Source organism: Suricata suricatta, chromosome 4 (genome assembly GCF_006229205.1).
Source record: "Suricata suricatta isolate VVHF042 chromosome 4, meerkat_22Aug2017_6uvM2_HiC, whole genome shotgun sequence".
Lineage (NCBI taxonomy): Eukaryota > Metazoa > Chordata > Mammalia > Carnivora > Herpestidae > Suricata > Suricata suricatta.
Window position 1 is genome coordinate 116,039,303 of NC_043703.1, and position 17,857 is coordinate 116,057,159.

The 17,857-nt window shown below is 43.7% G+C and overlaps 1 protein-coding gene across 4 annotated transcripts in view; it reads right to left on the minus strand.

The window, feature by feature from the left end:
• The window catches only part of SFXN5 (sideroflexin 5), a 120,470-nt gene that overhangs the window by 54,408 nt on the left and 48,205 nt on the right, over positions 1 to 17,857 (minus strand). For all 4 annotated transcript variants that reach the window (XM_029937587.1, XM_029937588.1, XM_029937590.1 and 1 more), the window contains 2 exons: positions 1,537 to 1,590; positions 396 to 452 (listed from right to left, as the gene is read on the minus strand). In XM_029937587.1, the coding sequence (XP_029793447.1) occupies positions 396 to 452; positions 1,537 to 1,590 (111 nt within the window). The remainder of the gene's footprint in view (positions 1 to 395; positions 453 to 1,536; positions 1,591 to 17,857) is intronic.

The following is a 17,857-nucleotide window of genomic DNA, read 5'->3' on the forward strand; positions in this document are numbered from 1 at the left end:
TCAGCGTCACAGCCCCCAGTCTGGGGGCACCAAGGCAGCTTGCAGGCAAGCTTGTAGGAAGCTTTAGGGGAATTCAGTCCCCATGTGGCTGTTGCCATCCTAATCCAAGATCTGGGGGTAAGAGTTGCCCAAGGAGGATTCTGAAGCCAACGGAGCTCATCTCTCTCACCGCCTCCAGCACATTCCCATTTGATGCGCCTTCTTCACTTCATGCAAACAAGCCCCTTCCCAGTGGGGCCCTTCCTCAAGGGCTGACAGTTTAAATAACATGCTTGGAGGAGCATAATGCTCAAGTCAGAGGAGGCAGCCCCCGCGGGTGGCATGCTACGCTGGAGGGACCTTGAAGTTCACCCCGGCCTGTTCTCCACCACCACAGGGTGGTCTGTGCTGCTCACCTTGGTAGCGTTTCGGTTTGCATAGTTGACACAAGCGTTATGGCTCTGGTTCAGCCACTGAAAGATAAAGGGTGAGAGAAGTCAAGGGAGGTGTGGAAGCCAGTCCTGGAGCCCGGGAGGTCACGGCCTCCAGAAAGACAATGGGACACTGTGTCCAGCTCATGGGTGGTTCTGTCCGTCCCACAAGTTAGCACGACCAATGGTTCCAGTTTTCCTGGGACTGTGTCAGCATCAGGGCTGAAAACCTGGGACACCCTTCAGTGGCGGCCAAACCAGGACACTGGTCCCACCCATGCCAGCATTCATCCCAACCCAGAGACTGTCACCTCTCCCAGAATTATGGCGTTCACTGCCCCAAATGGGCCTCGCTAGCCTCTGACACATTAATCTTTATTATATTCCTTACTGGGCAGAAAGTGGACATGTAGCCCCTGGAATTACTGACAACCATGGACCTCTTTCAAAAGTGTCCCGGCCTGGTATCTTGCACCACCTGTGGTGCCCAGATGCCGGCATGGTTAGGAGTTTTGTTCAGGAAAGACTCTGATGTTTCTTCCTGAAGACAAACCGGTTTTCTTCCTGCCCCACTTTCTGTGCACAGACACACACACAGACACACACACACACAGACACACACACAGACACACATGCACGCACACACACACACACACACACACACACACACACACACACAGCTTCAACTGTTCTCAGGGAGCCACAGCCCAGACTCTAAGAGTGGACACAGGGGTCCATTATATTCTCCCACCCACCTTGCTACCTTGGGGTGGGTGGTGGGTTTACCTTCCCCACAGATCTCAGTGGGGCTCATATCAAAGTGACACTGAGGGCCTCAAGGTCACAGGCCTTCGGACAAGCTGCCAAGGAGCAGTGGGTGGCCACAAACAAGCCATCCTCCCCTCGTGCAAAAATTAGTCACAAAAATGGCCTAGGTATGGGCTTCTGGGACCTGCCTAGCAGCATCTGAAGTCCTGGGGTCCCCCCAGTGGCTTCTGGGTCAGGGTGGGGGAGGATGGGGGTGGCTTTCCCCAAGGGGTTTGGATGGGAGACACTGGGGTGGGGTGTCATAACCAGCATTTGTAAGCCGCCCCTTCAGAGGCCCTCTGTCACCAGGGACTGTTACCTGCCAGAAGACAGTGGATGCCAGTGTCTGGTTGGGTAAGAGAAGACCAACTACCTACGAGAGAAAAAGAGAGGAAAGACTGAACAAGCAAAAGGAACATCCTGCATTTTGTAAGGAAAAATGACAGAGGCATGAGCAAAAGTCAGCTGGATCTGTACACACTGTGGTGGCTGATGTGTGGACAAACTGCGGCCCATGTGAGATGCCATGCGACGGGAGTGAACCAGGTGGCGGAACGGTATTACAGCACAATCTCACTTTTGTAAAGAAGAGAAATCACATCGAACATAGAACCGTGTACACAAGCATAGGCATATACGTATCCTCACGAACAAATCTATAGCCCAGCGTGTAGATGTCTCTGGAGGTCAGGTTACACAGTACTTTCTCACATTCTTCTTGAATATTCCTATATTCCTTTAAGCACTGGACATGTATGATTTCCATAACTGACGGCAGGGGGACAATCAACACGAGCAAACAGAAGGAACATCTTTACTTCTACTCAGCTAACCCGGCTCTTTCACACCTTCACCATCCAATAGGATTTTTGTGAGGATTAAATATGACGAGATACATCATTTCAAGGGCCTTAAGCACTTTATAAATACAGCGGGGGTAATTTATATCTGGTATCTCTACGCCTCCATGAAGAAGACCCACACCATGTTTAAGCTATTGAGTGCAACGTAGATGTCTAATAAATACTTGTCGAATGAGTGAATGAATCGATGAATGAACAAATCCGCGCATATGGCTGAGTGCCGCTACATGGGTCTGGATTCTCCATTCCCAAAGCCCAGTGTCACCTAAGAGCCAGGCCTGCTGACTTTGGCTTTTTGGTTTACGTCAAGATTAATGGTCTCATCTTGACAAGTGGCCAAACGCTGGACTTCGGGGATCCATGTGTCTCTTTCAAGTTTACCTTCTGAGTGCTTGTGTGCAAAATAACATCTACCCAGTACCACTGCATATGGGGAAAATGTGCACAACCATCCACATATTGACTTATTTATTATTCCTGTAGATAAAATGGCTCCTTGGCAAGAATCTCTGTAAGGAGCAAGTATAAACATTCAATACTATGCAGTAAATCAAATTCTAGACATCCTCAGCAGCATTTGTAAATCATGTTTTAAACATTAAAATGTTTTAAGACAGCAAACACACACACACATTGATATTTATTGGCCCATATCAGTTTGAATAAAATTATATAATGTAAAGCCATTCCATAGCTCCAATGAGGAATTATCTTATGAGATTTTTCTCCCCAGAATGAGATCCCAGTTTGATTTTTCTCTGCGGCAACAGCGTAGGGCACTGGAGTGAGAATCAGGAGAGCTTGGAGCTCAGCCTCAGCCCCATCCTCCGTGATCTCCAGCAGAAGATGGGCTCCTTTGGGGCTCTGGCTTTCTTACCTATAGAATGAATGGGCTGCGCTTGGAGGTCCTGCCTTGGTTTAAAGTTCTGTTCTCGAGTTCCAAGCAGTAGGTAGGAAGTCAAGTGAGATAGCTCCATTGCCTGTAAAGGGAACCCCCCCTCACCCAGCCTGGCTAAGAAGAATCCCTGGGGACCCAGGACCTCCTCCTACTCAGCCTCCAGCCAGGAGCTAGCGAGGCTTCTGCAGAGAGCGAGCTGAGCCTACAGAGGCCTGAAATTGGGAACACACAATGTGATCCAGTGAGTGTGTGCGTGTGTGTGGATGTATGTATACACATGTGTATATCTGACTGCCTCCTAAAGCCAGAAGAAGAAGGAAAAGCTGTTATTCACTGTCAGGAACTCAGCATATCATTCCCCCTAACCTGTTGGTTTATAAACGCGTGTGTTATGGGCCATATTGTCTTCTCCTCCTCAACCCCCCTTACACTCCCTGCACTGAGCCTGGGCCATCAGGAGCATAAGATTCAGCCCCTTGGGACTCACTGTATTTACCAGACACCTGTTGTCCAGGACACTTGCTGCTCATTATATCACAGAGTCTCCTTTATGAATCCTCCTGGGGAAACTTTTCCGGCCTTGGGGTCAGAAATTTATTCTTCTGAGCATCTGGTTGGCATCTGTCTTGTAGACATTAAGAACTTAACTGTGTCTCTCTCTGCACTGACTTTCAAGAACCTCAGGCCAGATCTCCACGACTCACATCTGTCAAGTGTACAAACCCTCACTGCATATACTTTGTGACCAGACTTCACTCCTGGCTTCTTCCCTTTCCTAAACTTTTGTCTCTTTTCCGTCTTCACTTGTATTTTCTGGTGGCAGGCATTTTCTTTGTGTGACATCAAGTCTTTTCCAGAACAAACCACAGTCCTAAATGAAACTGAAATAGTACCCAGGCCTATGTCACACACACACACACACACACACACCTTGTAACTTGTGAGCTTTTCACCTCGTTAGCCAAACTGGCCAGCTTCCTGCTCTAACATGATATTCATGCTGGGTACCTCTGATCCCTTTTGCTTTCTTAAAGAGATTGATTGATTGATTTTGTTAAGCATTTCCCCTATGTCACTTAACATGATTCTTATTAGAACACTAGGGCAGAGACAAAATAGAGAATACTTTCTATATTTTGCAAGTGGGGAAACGGGCTTAGAGAAATTCAGTGATTTGCTCAAGATTTCACAGCAAGCTAGAGAAAAAGTCAGAAAGGTCTTCTGATTCTTGGCTTGAGGGCTCCAATTCTGATTTCAGGGGTTCCTTTTCCAGCTCATTCACCTGAGCACAAAGGAAGAGTCACACTCCATGCCCTTTTTCAAGCATCTTCTATGCACCAAGTTCCATGGTGCTCCCAAAGGAGCAAACAGGAAAATGTATGAGAATATTCTTTATAACATCTGGACAAAAAGATGACCAGAGGGTTTAATCAGGTACTTGGTATGTTAAGCTGATAAAGGCTAAGGAAGGGAGATGCTTTGGCTATCCACCGACGGAGGTGGTAGGGTGGAGCTGAGCTGTGCGTGCATGCGCGTGCACGTGCCGGGCCAGGGACATGTGTGCACACTCGTGGGAGCAGAACAGCCAACAGAATGGTCTCATTAGAAGGCGAGGCTGAAAAATTAGCAGACCCAGAGAAAGTGAGGTTGGAAGGCAGTGGCAAGTCATGCCGGATTGGCCAAAGAGACCCAAGGGAAGCATGTGAGGCTGAGGCGAGGGGAATAGGGATCCCACTTTGCAGGTCCTGCAGTCGGGCTGGTGGGGCCGGGAGCACACGGGTGCCAGCCCCATTCCCTATTAGGCAACACGCAGCACCATCTGCACAGTCCCAGGAGCAAGAGCAGATATTTTATAACTTCCTTTTTTCTTTTTAAGTCTAAATTAAAAATAAATGTTCCTTCAGTTCTCAGATGTATATCTCTGGTGCAACCTGCCCACATTCCCCCACGCTGCCCTTTCCAGAACATGGCAGGAGAAAGGAGGAAAGAGATGGATAGAGAGAGGGAGCCAGTCCACCCGGCTTCAATGCCAGTGGATTGCACCTCTTCCAAGAGGGAAGCGCTTCAGGCGTGGCCGCGCAGACGGGTGGAGAGAGCCCAGAAAGCGGCTGGTACCAGAGAAAGTGGAAGGAGAGCCAGCAGCCAGAATTTCCAGCCCAGCCTCCACCCTATCTCGCTGCAGGACCTTGGCCAAATCGCACATCCAGTCTTTGCTCCCATTTATAGTTCATAACATGGCTGGGGTCCCCTCCACAGCTCCCGCCCCCTGGCAGCTGTCTTCTTCACACATCTGTCTGCTTTTGCTGCTCCCCCTCACCTCAAGTGGCCGGCCACCGGCCCCGGCGATTAACATGCAGGCTCTGGTCATGGGAAGAGCTGGGCTCACATCCTGGTTCTGGTATTTATCAGCTGTGTGACCACACACAAATTACTTGAGCCCTTTGTGCCTCCATTTTTTTTCCCTGTTAAATGAGGACCATCCGGGTACCTCTCAGGATGGCCATGAGAAGAAGCAGGGCATGGATAGAATTTGGCCCAGGGTTTGGCAGGCAGCAGGTGTTTACTAGGTGTAAAGTGTCCATATCATTCCTCTCCTCCTATCACCCTTTTATAGTTTTTTCTGGTCTCTGCTTTCTCTGAACTCCACAGTCCACATGACAAATCGAGCATTACCTTGCCCCCATCTTGTCCTTGAACACAAGCCTCATCCCTCAATAGTGAGCTTCTGAAAGTGGAATCAGGGTTTTTCTCTCTGACATCCCCCAAAGCACTCAGCACGAAGCTGAGTCCACACTCCACACTGGAAGAACATTGCTAATTCACGATTAAGAACATAAATTCTTGGCTGGGGAGAAGATCTGTGCTGGACTGTGACCATGACCACCAGGACCCATTTCTTCTTTACTCCTTTTATTAAAATCTGAATTGCATGAGGGCGCCAACCTTTGGGTCTCGATACTTCACTCCTCCCTGCATGCATACCGTTGACACGGGAAGAATATATTTCCGTGCTCTTGGCGTTGCTTGGCTATATGTGTTACTGTGGCCGAAAGCATGTGGGAGGAAGTGGCAGTGTGCTAGTTCTGAGCCCAGGCCTCAGAGGCCTCATCTAAGACGGCGGGAGGTATTTGAAGCAAAGTACAGTCTGTGTTGGCTGACTCCCGGTCAGTCCCAGACCTGTAAGGGCACATAGCACTGCCTCGGGTAAGCACAGTCGAGAGTAGCTAGACCCCAGGTAACCACAGACCCCTAAGAATAAACCCTTATGGTCGCCACAGAAATTCTGTGGATGTTTGCCACACAGCATGGTAGAGGCAGTGGCTGTTTAAATACAGGGATTGCCATAAAGGAAGAGTGCAGATGCTGTCCTTTCTGATTCAGAATTGTGTACCATTACTAATGCCCTTGAATTATGTCTCCACTAGTGATGTTGGTTCCTGAGCAGCCCGGCTTATCACTCCACCTGGGGACCAATAGCTCAGCTCTGGGGCTGCCTGGCGAGCCCAGGAAGACGGGCAGTTTGTGCCTGAAGCCCATCCCAGGACAGAATCCAGAATGGAGTCAATGGCATCCATGTAGCAACTGGCTCACACCTTTACTTCAGGCCTCCTCCTTCAGAATATTCTAACCTCTGCAGAGAGAGATGGTCTCGATGTGAGAGGGGGCACCCCCAAATATCCTGATCTACTGGGCCGGAGGTGGGACACAAATGGCTGAAGATGAACACAGGAGATCAAGGCCACTGGTCACAATGTCTGGCGATATTGGGGCTCAGAGAGAATTGAGCAGGCCTCACTCCCTCAGGCTGCTGCCCATGCAAACCCAAGTCGAGTGATAGGAGAAAGATGTTGTAAAAGTACAGAAGATCCAGGAGTGCTTGGGTGGCTCAGTCAGTTAAGCATCTGACTCTTGGTTTCAGTTTAGTTTCAGGTCATGATCTTGCTTCCTGAGTTCGAGCCCTGTGTCAGGCTCTGCACTGACAGTACAGAACCTGCTTGGGATTCTCTCTCTCCCTCTCTCTCTGCCCGCCCCCCACCTCTCTCTCTCTTAAAATAAATAAATAAACTTTAAAAAAAAGTACAGGGGCGCCTGGGTGGCTCAGTCAGTTAAGCATCTGACTTCAGCTCAGGTCATGATCTCATGGTTCGTGGGTTCGAGCCCCACATCAGGCTCTGTGCTGACAGCTAGCTCAGAGCCTGGAACCTGTGTTCAGATTCTGTCTCCCTCTCTCTTTGACCCTCCCCTGCTCATGCTCTCTCTCTCTCTCAAATAAGTAAAAACAATAAAAAAAAATTTTTTTAAGTACAGAAAATCCAGGGAGGAAGCACAGTATGTGTGAAAACAATGAGGTGGTAAAACTCAAGTCAGGGATGAGTACAGGGCATAGCAACTGTCCCTTTCACCTCTACTAGACTAACCCCTCCTCGTCCTCCGGGTTCCAGCCTAGTTGTCACTTCCTCCAGGAAGCCTTCCTCAACCCTCAAGAGGAGTTAGGTCCCTTTTCATTTGCTCCCTCAGCACCCTGCCTGTCTTCTTGGCAGTATTTGTTCTCAGTAGTGAGAACCTGTCTGTTTAAAGTCTGTCTTCTTTGAGAGCTTCCAGAGGCTTCTGAGGGGTGCGACCATTGACATTCACTGCTCACATACCTGGGAGTCCTCACTGGCAAAGCAACAGTCCTCTGGCATCGTACCTGTCTCCTCCATACTGACTCAGTCATTCCAAAATGTTCCTCTTCATTTTTGAAAGACCTACCACGGGTCCCAATACTCAACAATTTGTCTGTTTTTTCCTTCTACTTTGTCTCCATCTTCTGATTTATGTGGCTAACGATCTGAAAAGTAACACTTTGGCGCATGAGGGGTGCTATTTAAAGGATCCCAGCCAGTTAAAGAGAATATCCTTTATCAAATGAATGTTTGTCCCTGACTGGTCAATTCCAGTTTAACTGAGTAACACCTCTGATACACACCAGGCCAAACTGACTGCTGCCGGGTTACAACGGAGGTAGGCCAGGAAGCGACTGTGATTGGCATTTAAATGTGTGAAAAAGCAGAGTCTGGGATGAGGAGGGCTGGGAGACACCACGAAGGCTCTGGGACACAGCCAAACCCTCATGTGACGTGAACCCTCTGTGGTCTCCCCCTTCTCCCCCTGGAGGTGAAATGACCCATACCAGCACCTTGTGAGGTTTCTCAGTCCAGGTGCGTATCTGCAGTGCAGGGTTCGGGGCATAGACTCCAAGTTCTGAATGTCCCAAGACAGAGAGGTGGTTTGGATGTAAACCAAGGCCACTGCACTCACTGACTGGGTGCTCCCGGTCTGCCCCCCTCAGTCTCCCACCTGCATATGGAGGATTAGAGCTTTGAGCCTTTGAGAATGACAGGGGGAGGGGAAAGGAGGACAGCAGTATCACAGGGAGCTCAGAGGTGAGGAGGGAGACACAAATGGCCCTTGAGAGAAGCTCAGGCCGAAAGAGAAAGCTGGCATCTGTGACATTATGGCAGCCATGGGTGCAGGCTGAGAGGTGGGAAAATGCAGAGAGAATAGGACAGGGTCCAGAAACTGGCCCTGCCTCTCCCTAGCCGCACGTGCATGGAAAGGACAGTGCTGCACACCTCTTAGTGGAAACCTGGGCACAGAACTGCCACTTCTAAGCAACAACGGTTGGCAGGGTTCTCCTGGGAAGGTACCCAAAGAAGAGGTAGCATGAACCGCACTAGCCTCAGGAACAGCCTCGGTGCCCTGGCTTAGCCACCATGCTTATGTATAAATTGGGATCTCTTTGCCACACACCGAAGGGGGAAAAGTTCCCATCTTCAAATGTTAAGCTTAAAATAAGACGCTACACGGGTGCCAGTGGATCTGTGAAATCTGCTGACTAAACTGGCAGCAGCCTCTGGGAGAAAACCAGCTCCTTTCTCCTGAGCTCTGGAGAGCGAGCAGGGTGGGGGCGGGGTTACTCTCAGGCAAGGAGGGAACAACAAGGAGGGGGGGTCAGAGCCCGGGATGCTCACCTAGGCAGGAAACGTGGATGCTGCTTCCAGAAGCATCTCTGTTGAAGCATCTGCCAACCTTAATCACCCTTCCCTTCATCCTTCAGGGACCCAGTTCCTAGTGCATTCGCCAGCACCCCATTTCTATTTTGGTAAGCATTTTAGTGGCTTCTGCCTGTATATATTTCTTACGCATCCTATCACACCAGGGGCTTCCCTAAGGTGTGGACTGGAACCTTCACTCCCCTTCAGACCAGGCATTTGTTGAGATGTTCAGTGCTACCAGGTGACAGTAAGGGTCTTAGGGAAGCAGATGTGGCTAGTGGGAGCCAGGCTCTGGTAGAAGGGCTGGAACAGCCATAGTGCCCCTTCCACACCAGGCAAGGCAGTGGCCCTGGAAGAAATGGGACAGTGAGGCCTCTGATTGCTTAGCCACGTTAAAGTGGCAAGATAGAAGACTACAGGTGGGCCTCATCCAGCGGCTCCTCTCAGGACCCGGTCTCTGGGCCAGCTATTCTGAGTCTTGCGATGGGACTATTTGGGACTAGGATGTGGGGGCTGGGTGAGCATTGTCAATTTGGCTCTGGCTGCCACTGAGGCCTGCCAGGAGATGTCCTAGCCCGTGCTGCCCATTCACCACAATCAAGTGTTCATAAAGGATCTTAGAACCAGAACATCGTATTCCCATACCCTACACATTTATTCACAGGGGTGCTTGCTCCGGGCTGGGAGAGGATTGGTCCTCACAGGACATTCACAGATTCTGCTTTAGAAGTAAACCCCTGAACAACACAAGAGTGGACAGCACCCATATTCCCAGGATTTCTCCAAGGCTGTAGGGACCCATGACTGACTTGTCTTGGGTAGGAAGAAGAAAGTGGAGAATGATGGGGTGTCCTCAATAACACCTGTGAATGAGAGACAGTGCCAGTATCCCTTGGGTTAGCTAGTTCATCTTGGTTGATGGGAGCCATTAATTGGGTAAGGGTCCAGTTGGCTTCTTATGGGGAAATGAGCCCCAAATTCAACTTCTCTGGTTTGCAAAGAGACAATATTGCTAAATGATATAACTTTCTTTTTCAAGTGTTGATGGAATATTTATTAAAAGTGTTATGGTAGATTCTTGTTTGCCTACATATTAACTATTCTTCCCTTCTTGCTTACTAACAGAATCCCTATAGTTGAGGGATTCTGCATGAAATATAAACAGAACTATTGTATGAGAGATTGAAGAAGTCTCCATAAAGGGAACTGACTCAGTTGGGAAGTACATTCTTTCACTCTTCCCTGTAGTACAGATGTGATGGCTAGAATTCTGACAACCATATTGGGCTGTGAGGTGATTCTAATGACAGAAGCCAGCACTGGGAATGGTGCAGAAAAACGGAAGTCTGGGTTCCTTGTAGCCTTATGGGGATCTGCTTACCTCCAAACTTCTTTGACATGAGAGAATAATAAATTATTTTGCTTAAGCCACTGTTATTTTGAACTTTTTAATATGCAGATGGTGCTACTTTTAACTGGTATACTAGTATAGTATGCTACAAAGAAAACCACAATACATCTCCAATGGCAGAATCATTCTCTCTGAAAATACAACACAGTGGGAAAAGATAAGAAAAGAACACATTTTTAAAAAACCAATCACTTGCAATTCAAAATGTGTTCTTCTGACTGTCTAACTGATTAAAGAAGATTCAAAGTGGCAATTTAAAACTTATTTAGAAAATAAAAAGATGGATTGCTGTATACAAACACATATTAGATACAGCTAGGAATTAGATATACTCAGAAGCAAATTCACAGCCTTAAGAATTTTTATTAGAAAGAAAGAATGAGCATAAATAATTTGAGGTAAAAAGTAAAAAACAGGAACCAAACCAAAACACCAAAAACAAACCAATGAAAAGAGGAAAAAGGGATAATATAAAAACAAAAGCAGAAATGAATAAGTTAGAAAATAAAAACAGAATTGATCAATATATCCCAGAGTTGATTCCTAGGCACAACCCTCACAAATCTAGTGATTTTAATAGTGGAGAGGGAGGTGAGAAGGGGGGACAGAACTTGAAATCCATCTAAGGAAAGATCGTTATATTTTAAAATGTCAGTATTTAAAATTTTCCCCAACAAAGATACCAAAGAATGAAAATAGCTGGAAGAAGAGATTTGTGACGTATGTAATTCAAATAATTAGTACCCAATATATAAGGAACTCTTAAAATTAATTTGGAAAATACAGCCAAGGGAAGAATGGACAAAGGATATGAACAGGTAATTCACAGAAAAGGAAATATAAATGGTAAGTACATAGATGAAGAGAAGCACAATCTTTTTGGTATTCAGGGAAACAAAAATTAAAACCATAGTGGGATGCTTCCTTTCTCCCATCAGGTTGTCATAAAAAATATCTAAAAATATAAATAGCAATGTTACTAAGGGGTAGTGAAATGTAGCCTTTCTGAAGGGAAATTTGGCAACAGCTATCAAAAATTTAAATGTGTATGCCCATTTACACAGCAAATTCACTGTCTAGAATGGGCCTATGGGAAATCTTACTTGGGTGAAAAGAATTTCACAAGGATTTTTCACAGCGCTGTTATTTCTTTTTTGTTTGTTTGTTTAGAACGAGAGAGAGAGTACATGCAAGCAGGAGAGAGAGGCAGAAGGAGAGAGAGGGAGAGGGGGAGAGAGAGAGGGAGAGAACCTCAAGCAGGTTCCATTCTGAGCATGGAACCCAGTGCAGGACTTGATCCCACAAACCTGGGGTCATGACTTCAGCTGAAATCAAGAGTTAGACACTCAACTGACTGAGCCATCCAGGAGCCACACAGCACTGTTATTTCTCATAGCAAATAATCAGAAACAACCTCAGTTCTTCACTGGGGGAGAGAATACTACTCTGCAGGAAAAAAACCAAATGAATGAATGAATGATGAAACCGATCTTTCTGTAGGCAAACTACTAAGTGTCATGAGCTAATTGAAGAGAAGTATATCGTTGTATTTTTAATGGAAAAAATACAAAACAAAAAAGAATGTTTAAAGGATGATTCATATGTATGCAAATGCCAGAAAAAAACTGGAAAATTCACACCAAAGTTCTAACAGAGGTTACTTCCGGGAGCAGATTTGGGGTTGAGCCTTGTCAGAGAAATTTCTACTTTTTTTGTGTTGTTTGAATTCTAAGCTGAGAGAACATATTCATGTATTACTTGTATAACTTTAAAAATATTCTTTAAAAAGTCTCGGTGGTATTTTTGAATTCCAAAGAACATATTCATGTATTACTTGTATAATTTTATAAAATATACAGAGAAGATTTTTTTTAATCCTGAGGATATTTCTGAACTCCAAAGATAAAAAGAAAAAATACCAAAGGATCCCAAGGGGAGTGGGGGAGGTTTACCTACAAAGGAAAAGAGAATCAGGCCAACTATTGTTCATGTATGAGAGAGAAAAAGAATACATTTCCAGATATACTTGAAAAGTATATTGCCCACACGCTCTGAATATTATTCACAGACATGCTCTAGCCAAACATAGAATGCACACACACATGAAAAGCCTAAATAATTGTGAAGTTTCATACAGGTGTTAATTAAGCAAAGATTCAAAAATTTGATGAGATTCCAGATTATTTCCAAGATCTTGGCAGGTGTGTACGGGTAAAATGGTAAAGTAGAGAGTAGAGTATAATGGTATGCTAAAAACCTCTTCCAGGATGCCTGGGTGGCTGAGTTAAGTGTCTGACTTCATCTCAGGTCATAATCTCACGGTTCATGGGTTTGAGCCCTGAGCTGGGCTCTGTGCTCACAGCTTGGAGCCTAGAGCCTGCTTCAGATTCGTGTCTTCCTCTCTCTCTGTCCCTCCCCTACTTGCACTCTGTCTCTGTCTCAAAAACAAATAAACATTAAAAAAAAAAAGTCTCTTCCTCTGTGGGAAGGGTTGAGGAGGTCATATTTATTATTCAATTATTGATATTGATAGGGTAAATATAATAGAATCATGCTATAAAATATTACAGATGAATAATAATTAGAGAAAAGTAGGATGTTACTTTCCCCTTCCAAAATACTTAAGAAACCAAAGGACCATTGAAAAGATCACTTTAGTACAAATCAGGAAAAGAAGTAGAAAAAATAGCAAAGATTAATAAACAAACCAATGGACAAACTACTTGATGGCTGGGACCAGTGGTCACAATATGTGACACAATATGTAGCAGAACAAATATGAATGGCTTCCACTTATCATTAAAATGAAAGACAGTGTTTCTCAAACTGGGTGAAGAAATAAAATTCAGCTACATTTTGTCAAGAGACATATAACACAAAACAACACAGAAACAAAATGTCACCCATATAAAGGTGTGGGCAATAATTTACAAAGCAAAACAAAACAGGAATAGAAATACTAATATGAAATGAAGTAGAATTCAAGACAGTATTCATTGAAACAGGGATACTTTGTGTGTGCACATGAGAGAGAGGAGAGAGAGATCTGCCACCATGCATCACTATTACAGTGCCATCCACTATATTCCCTCTGCTATACCTTTCATTCCTGTAACTTATTCATTCCAAAACTGGAAACCTGTGTCTCCCACTCCCCTTTACCCATTTTGCCCATCTCCCCACCCCCATTCCCTCTAGCTTAACAACCAGTTTGTTCTCTATATTTATAGGTTTGCTTCAGCTTTTTGGTTATTCGTTTGCTTTTTTTTTCATTTTGTTTTGGTTTTTAGATTCCACATAAGCGAAATCATATGGTATTTGTCTCTTTTTGTCTAACTTATTTCACTTGGCATCATACTTTCTAGGTCCATCCATGTTGTCACAAATGGCAAGATCTCATCCTTTTTATGGATGAGTAATGTTCCACGGTATAAATAGACCACATCTTCCTTTCCCATTCATCTATGGATGGAACTTGAATTGCTTCCATATCTTAGCTATTGTAAATAATGCGGCAATAAGCATAGGAGTGCATGTACCTTTTTGAATTAGTATTTTCATTTTCTTTGAGTAAATTCCCAGGGACTGAATCATTTGATTATATGATATTTCTATCTTTAATTTTTTGAGAACCTTCATGCTGCTTTCTACAGTGGCTGCACCTATTTACATTCCCACCAATAGCGCACGAGGGTTCCTTTCCACATCTTCACCAATATTTATTATTTCATCTTTTTGGTTTTAGCCATTCTGACAGGGGTAAGGTGATATCTCATTATAGCTTCTTAAAAAAAGTTTTTAATGTTTATTTATTTTTGAGAGGGAGGGAGGGGCAGAGAGAGAGAGACACATACAGAATACAAAGCAGGCTCCAGGCTCTGAGCTGTCAGTACTGAGCCCAGCATGGAGCTCAAACTCACAAACCATGAGATCATGACCCGAGCTGAAGTCAGATGCTTAACTGACTGAGCCACCCAGGCGCCCTGATTTGCATTTTCCTGATGATGCATGATGTTGAGCATCTTTTCATGTGCCTGTGAGCCACCTGTATGTCTTCTTTAGAAAAATGTCTATTCAGGTCCTCTGCCCATTTTTAAATTGGATTATTTAGTTTTTGGTGTTGAGTCATATAAGTTTTTTATATATTTTAGATACTAATACCTTATCAGATATGTTACTTACAAATATCTTCTCCCATTTGGTAGGTTGCCTTTTTGTCATGTTGGTTTCCTTCCTTCACTGTGCAGAAGATTTTTATTTTGATGTAGTCCCTATAGTTTGTTTGCTTTTGTTTCCTTGACTTAGGAGACATGTCTAAAAGAATGTTGCTACGGCGCTTCCAATAATAGCCAAGTTATGGAAAGAGCCTAAATGTCCATCAACTGATGAGTGGATAAAGAAGATAAGGTTTATATATACAGTGGAATATTACTTGGCAGGGAGAAAGAGTGAAATCATGCCATTTGCAGCAACATGAATAGAACTGGAGGGTGTTATGCTAAGTGAAATAAGTCAATCAGAGAAAGACAGATATCATATGTTTTCATTCATATGTGGATCTTGAGAAACTTAACAGAAGATCATGGGGGAAGGGGGAGAAACAGCTACAGAGAGGAAGGGAGGCAAACCATAAGAGACTCTTAAATACAGAGAACAAACTGAGGGTTGATGGAGGGGTGAGGGAGAGGGGGAAATGGGTGATGGGCATTGAGGAAGGCACTTGTTGGGATGAGCACTGGGTGTTGTTTGTAAATGATGAACCATGAGAATCTACCCCAAAAACCAAGAGCACACTTTACACACTATACATTAGCTAATTTGACAATAAATTATATTAAAAACTAAAAAATTAAGAATTGTTTTTGCTTATTCTAGGTCCTTTGTAATTACACATAAATTTTAGGCTAACGTGTAAATTTCTACAGCAGATTTTGAGATTTTTGGATGGGACTGTACTGAATCTATAGCTCAATTTGGAGAAAATTAACATTTTAACCATATTGACTCTTTCAATCCACAAACAGGGTATATATCTCCCTTTACTGAAGTCTTCTTTCATTTCTCTCAGCAATGCATGTTTTCAGTGGAGAAATCTTGTATAACCTCTGAAGTATTTATTCTTGAATATTTTATATCTTTTATGTCACTGTAAATGATGTATAAGGGTTTTTTTTTGCTGCTGGTATATAGAAATGTAATTGATTTTTGTATATTGACCTTGTACCCTGCAACCTTGTTTAGTTGATTTATTAATTCTAGTCATTTCTTGGAAAATTCCTTAGGATTTTCTATGTACACAATCATGTCTGCAAACAAAGTTTTACTGTTTCCTTTCCAAGAAAAAAAATGTTGCTACAGTACCGTTTAGTTTTAAGTGCTTTGTAAATACTATCTTTTTTTAAACATTATATTCTAGATGTTTTTTTATAGGTCCAGAGCCCTACAGTAATGTTTTATATACTGATCTTATATCCAGACGTCTTCAAAAATAGTAGTTCTGATAGTTTGCCTATTTTCATGAATGCTCTTGTTTCTTCTTTTCCAATCCTATTATTGCTGATTTATGTTTTCATGTGTTACTGTACTTGCTCATCTTCCAGGAAAATGTTGGACATCAGGTACTCTTACCCTGTCCCAGACATTAAGAATTTACCTTGGGGTGCCTGGGTGGCTCAGTCAATTGAGCGTCCAGCTTCGGCTCAGGTCATGATCTCACGGTTCATGGGTCCAAGCCCCATGTCAGGCTCTGTGCTGACAGCTAGCTCAGAGCCTGGAACCTGCTTCAGATTCTGTGTCTCCCTCTCTCTCTGACCCACCCCTGCTTGCGCTGTCTCTCTCCGTCTCTCAAAAAAAAAAAATTAAAAAATTTTTCTAAAAAGAATTTACCTTTCTGTTTCATCTTTAAGAATGTTGCTTGCTTTGGGGCTAGGATATTTTTGGATAGACCCTCAATAAATTAACAAAGTTCCCTTCTGAATCTAATCTGCTCTTTAAAAAAAAAAAAGTCATAAATGGAGTTATGTTTCATTTTACCAAATGATTTTTCTAAATGTACTGAGATTATCATACTTCTCCTTCAATTTGTTAATGTGATGAACTCTATTAATATAGTCCTAATGTTATCATTCTTAGTAAAAATTGTCTGGTTATGACATGTTTTAATGCATTGCTGGATTCAATTTGTTATTTCATTTAGACTTCTATTTATAATTTCATAAGTGATATTAGCCTACAATTTTTCTTTCTTCCATTTGCTTGTTTGGTATTGGTCTCAAAGTGCCTTATGAATGAACAGGGGAAAATTTCTTCTTTTTATTCTCTTTCTTGAGTGTAATGAAAGTTGAGTTTGGCAATTGTTTTAAGAGTAATCATCTGGAGGGGGCGCCTGGGTTGCTCAGTCGGTTAAGGGCCCAACTTTGGCTCAGGTCATGATCTCACAATTTGTGAGTTCAAGCCCCGTGCTGGGCTCTATGCTGACAGCTCGGAGCCTGAAGCCTGCTTCAGATTCTCTGTCCCCCTCTCTCTCTGCCCCTTCCCTGTTTGTGCTCTGTCTCTCTCTTTCTCAAAAATAAATAAACATTACATTTTTTTTTTTTAAAAGAGAGTAGTCATCTGGAAGATCATGGGAGTCTAGTGGTAATGTTTTGTTTGCTCCTTGGTGCATATATTTTAAACAACTGATTTAATTTCTCATTATTCATAGTCTAGTCATATTCCATATTTCTTCTTGCTTGGTGGTCTTTGGGAAGCTCTACTTTCCTAGAAATGTGCCCTTTTCTTCCAGGTCTTCAGATTTATTACCCCATGTCATTCAATGCATTCTGATCTTAACTTCTATTGTATATATAGTTATTGTACTTCTTATTTCTAATATTGTTTATTTGCATGTTCTTTTTTCTTGCTTAGTGTTTCCAGAAATGTCTATTTAATTGGTCCTTTCACAGAAGTTAGAATTTTACCCTCAAGATGTATCTCTAGCCATATCAAAACAATATGCACAGGATTACCCATTCTGGCACAATACATCATAGCAATACAGTGGAAGTCGTCTCAATGTCCATATGCAGGAAATTAGCTGGATAAATTATGCCACTTCTACATAGTAGATGATTATATAGCCATTTAAAAAACAGAATGATGGGGCACCTGGGTGGCTAAGTTGGTTGAGCATCTGACTTCAGCTCAGGTCATGAGCTTGCAGCTTGTGAGTTCAAGCCCCACATCGGGCTCATTGCTGTCACCCTCTTTGGATCCTCTGTCCCCCTCTCTCTGTCCCTACCCTCCCTGCACTCTCTTGAAAATAAATAAACATTAAAAATAAAAAAAAGAATGAGGAAGACTTCTATAAGGGGTCTGAGTTGTGATTTCTAGAATATGTCATTAAGTGGAAAAAACATTGTGCAAAAGAGTACATACAGAATACAACCTTT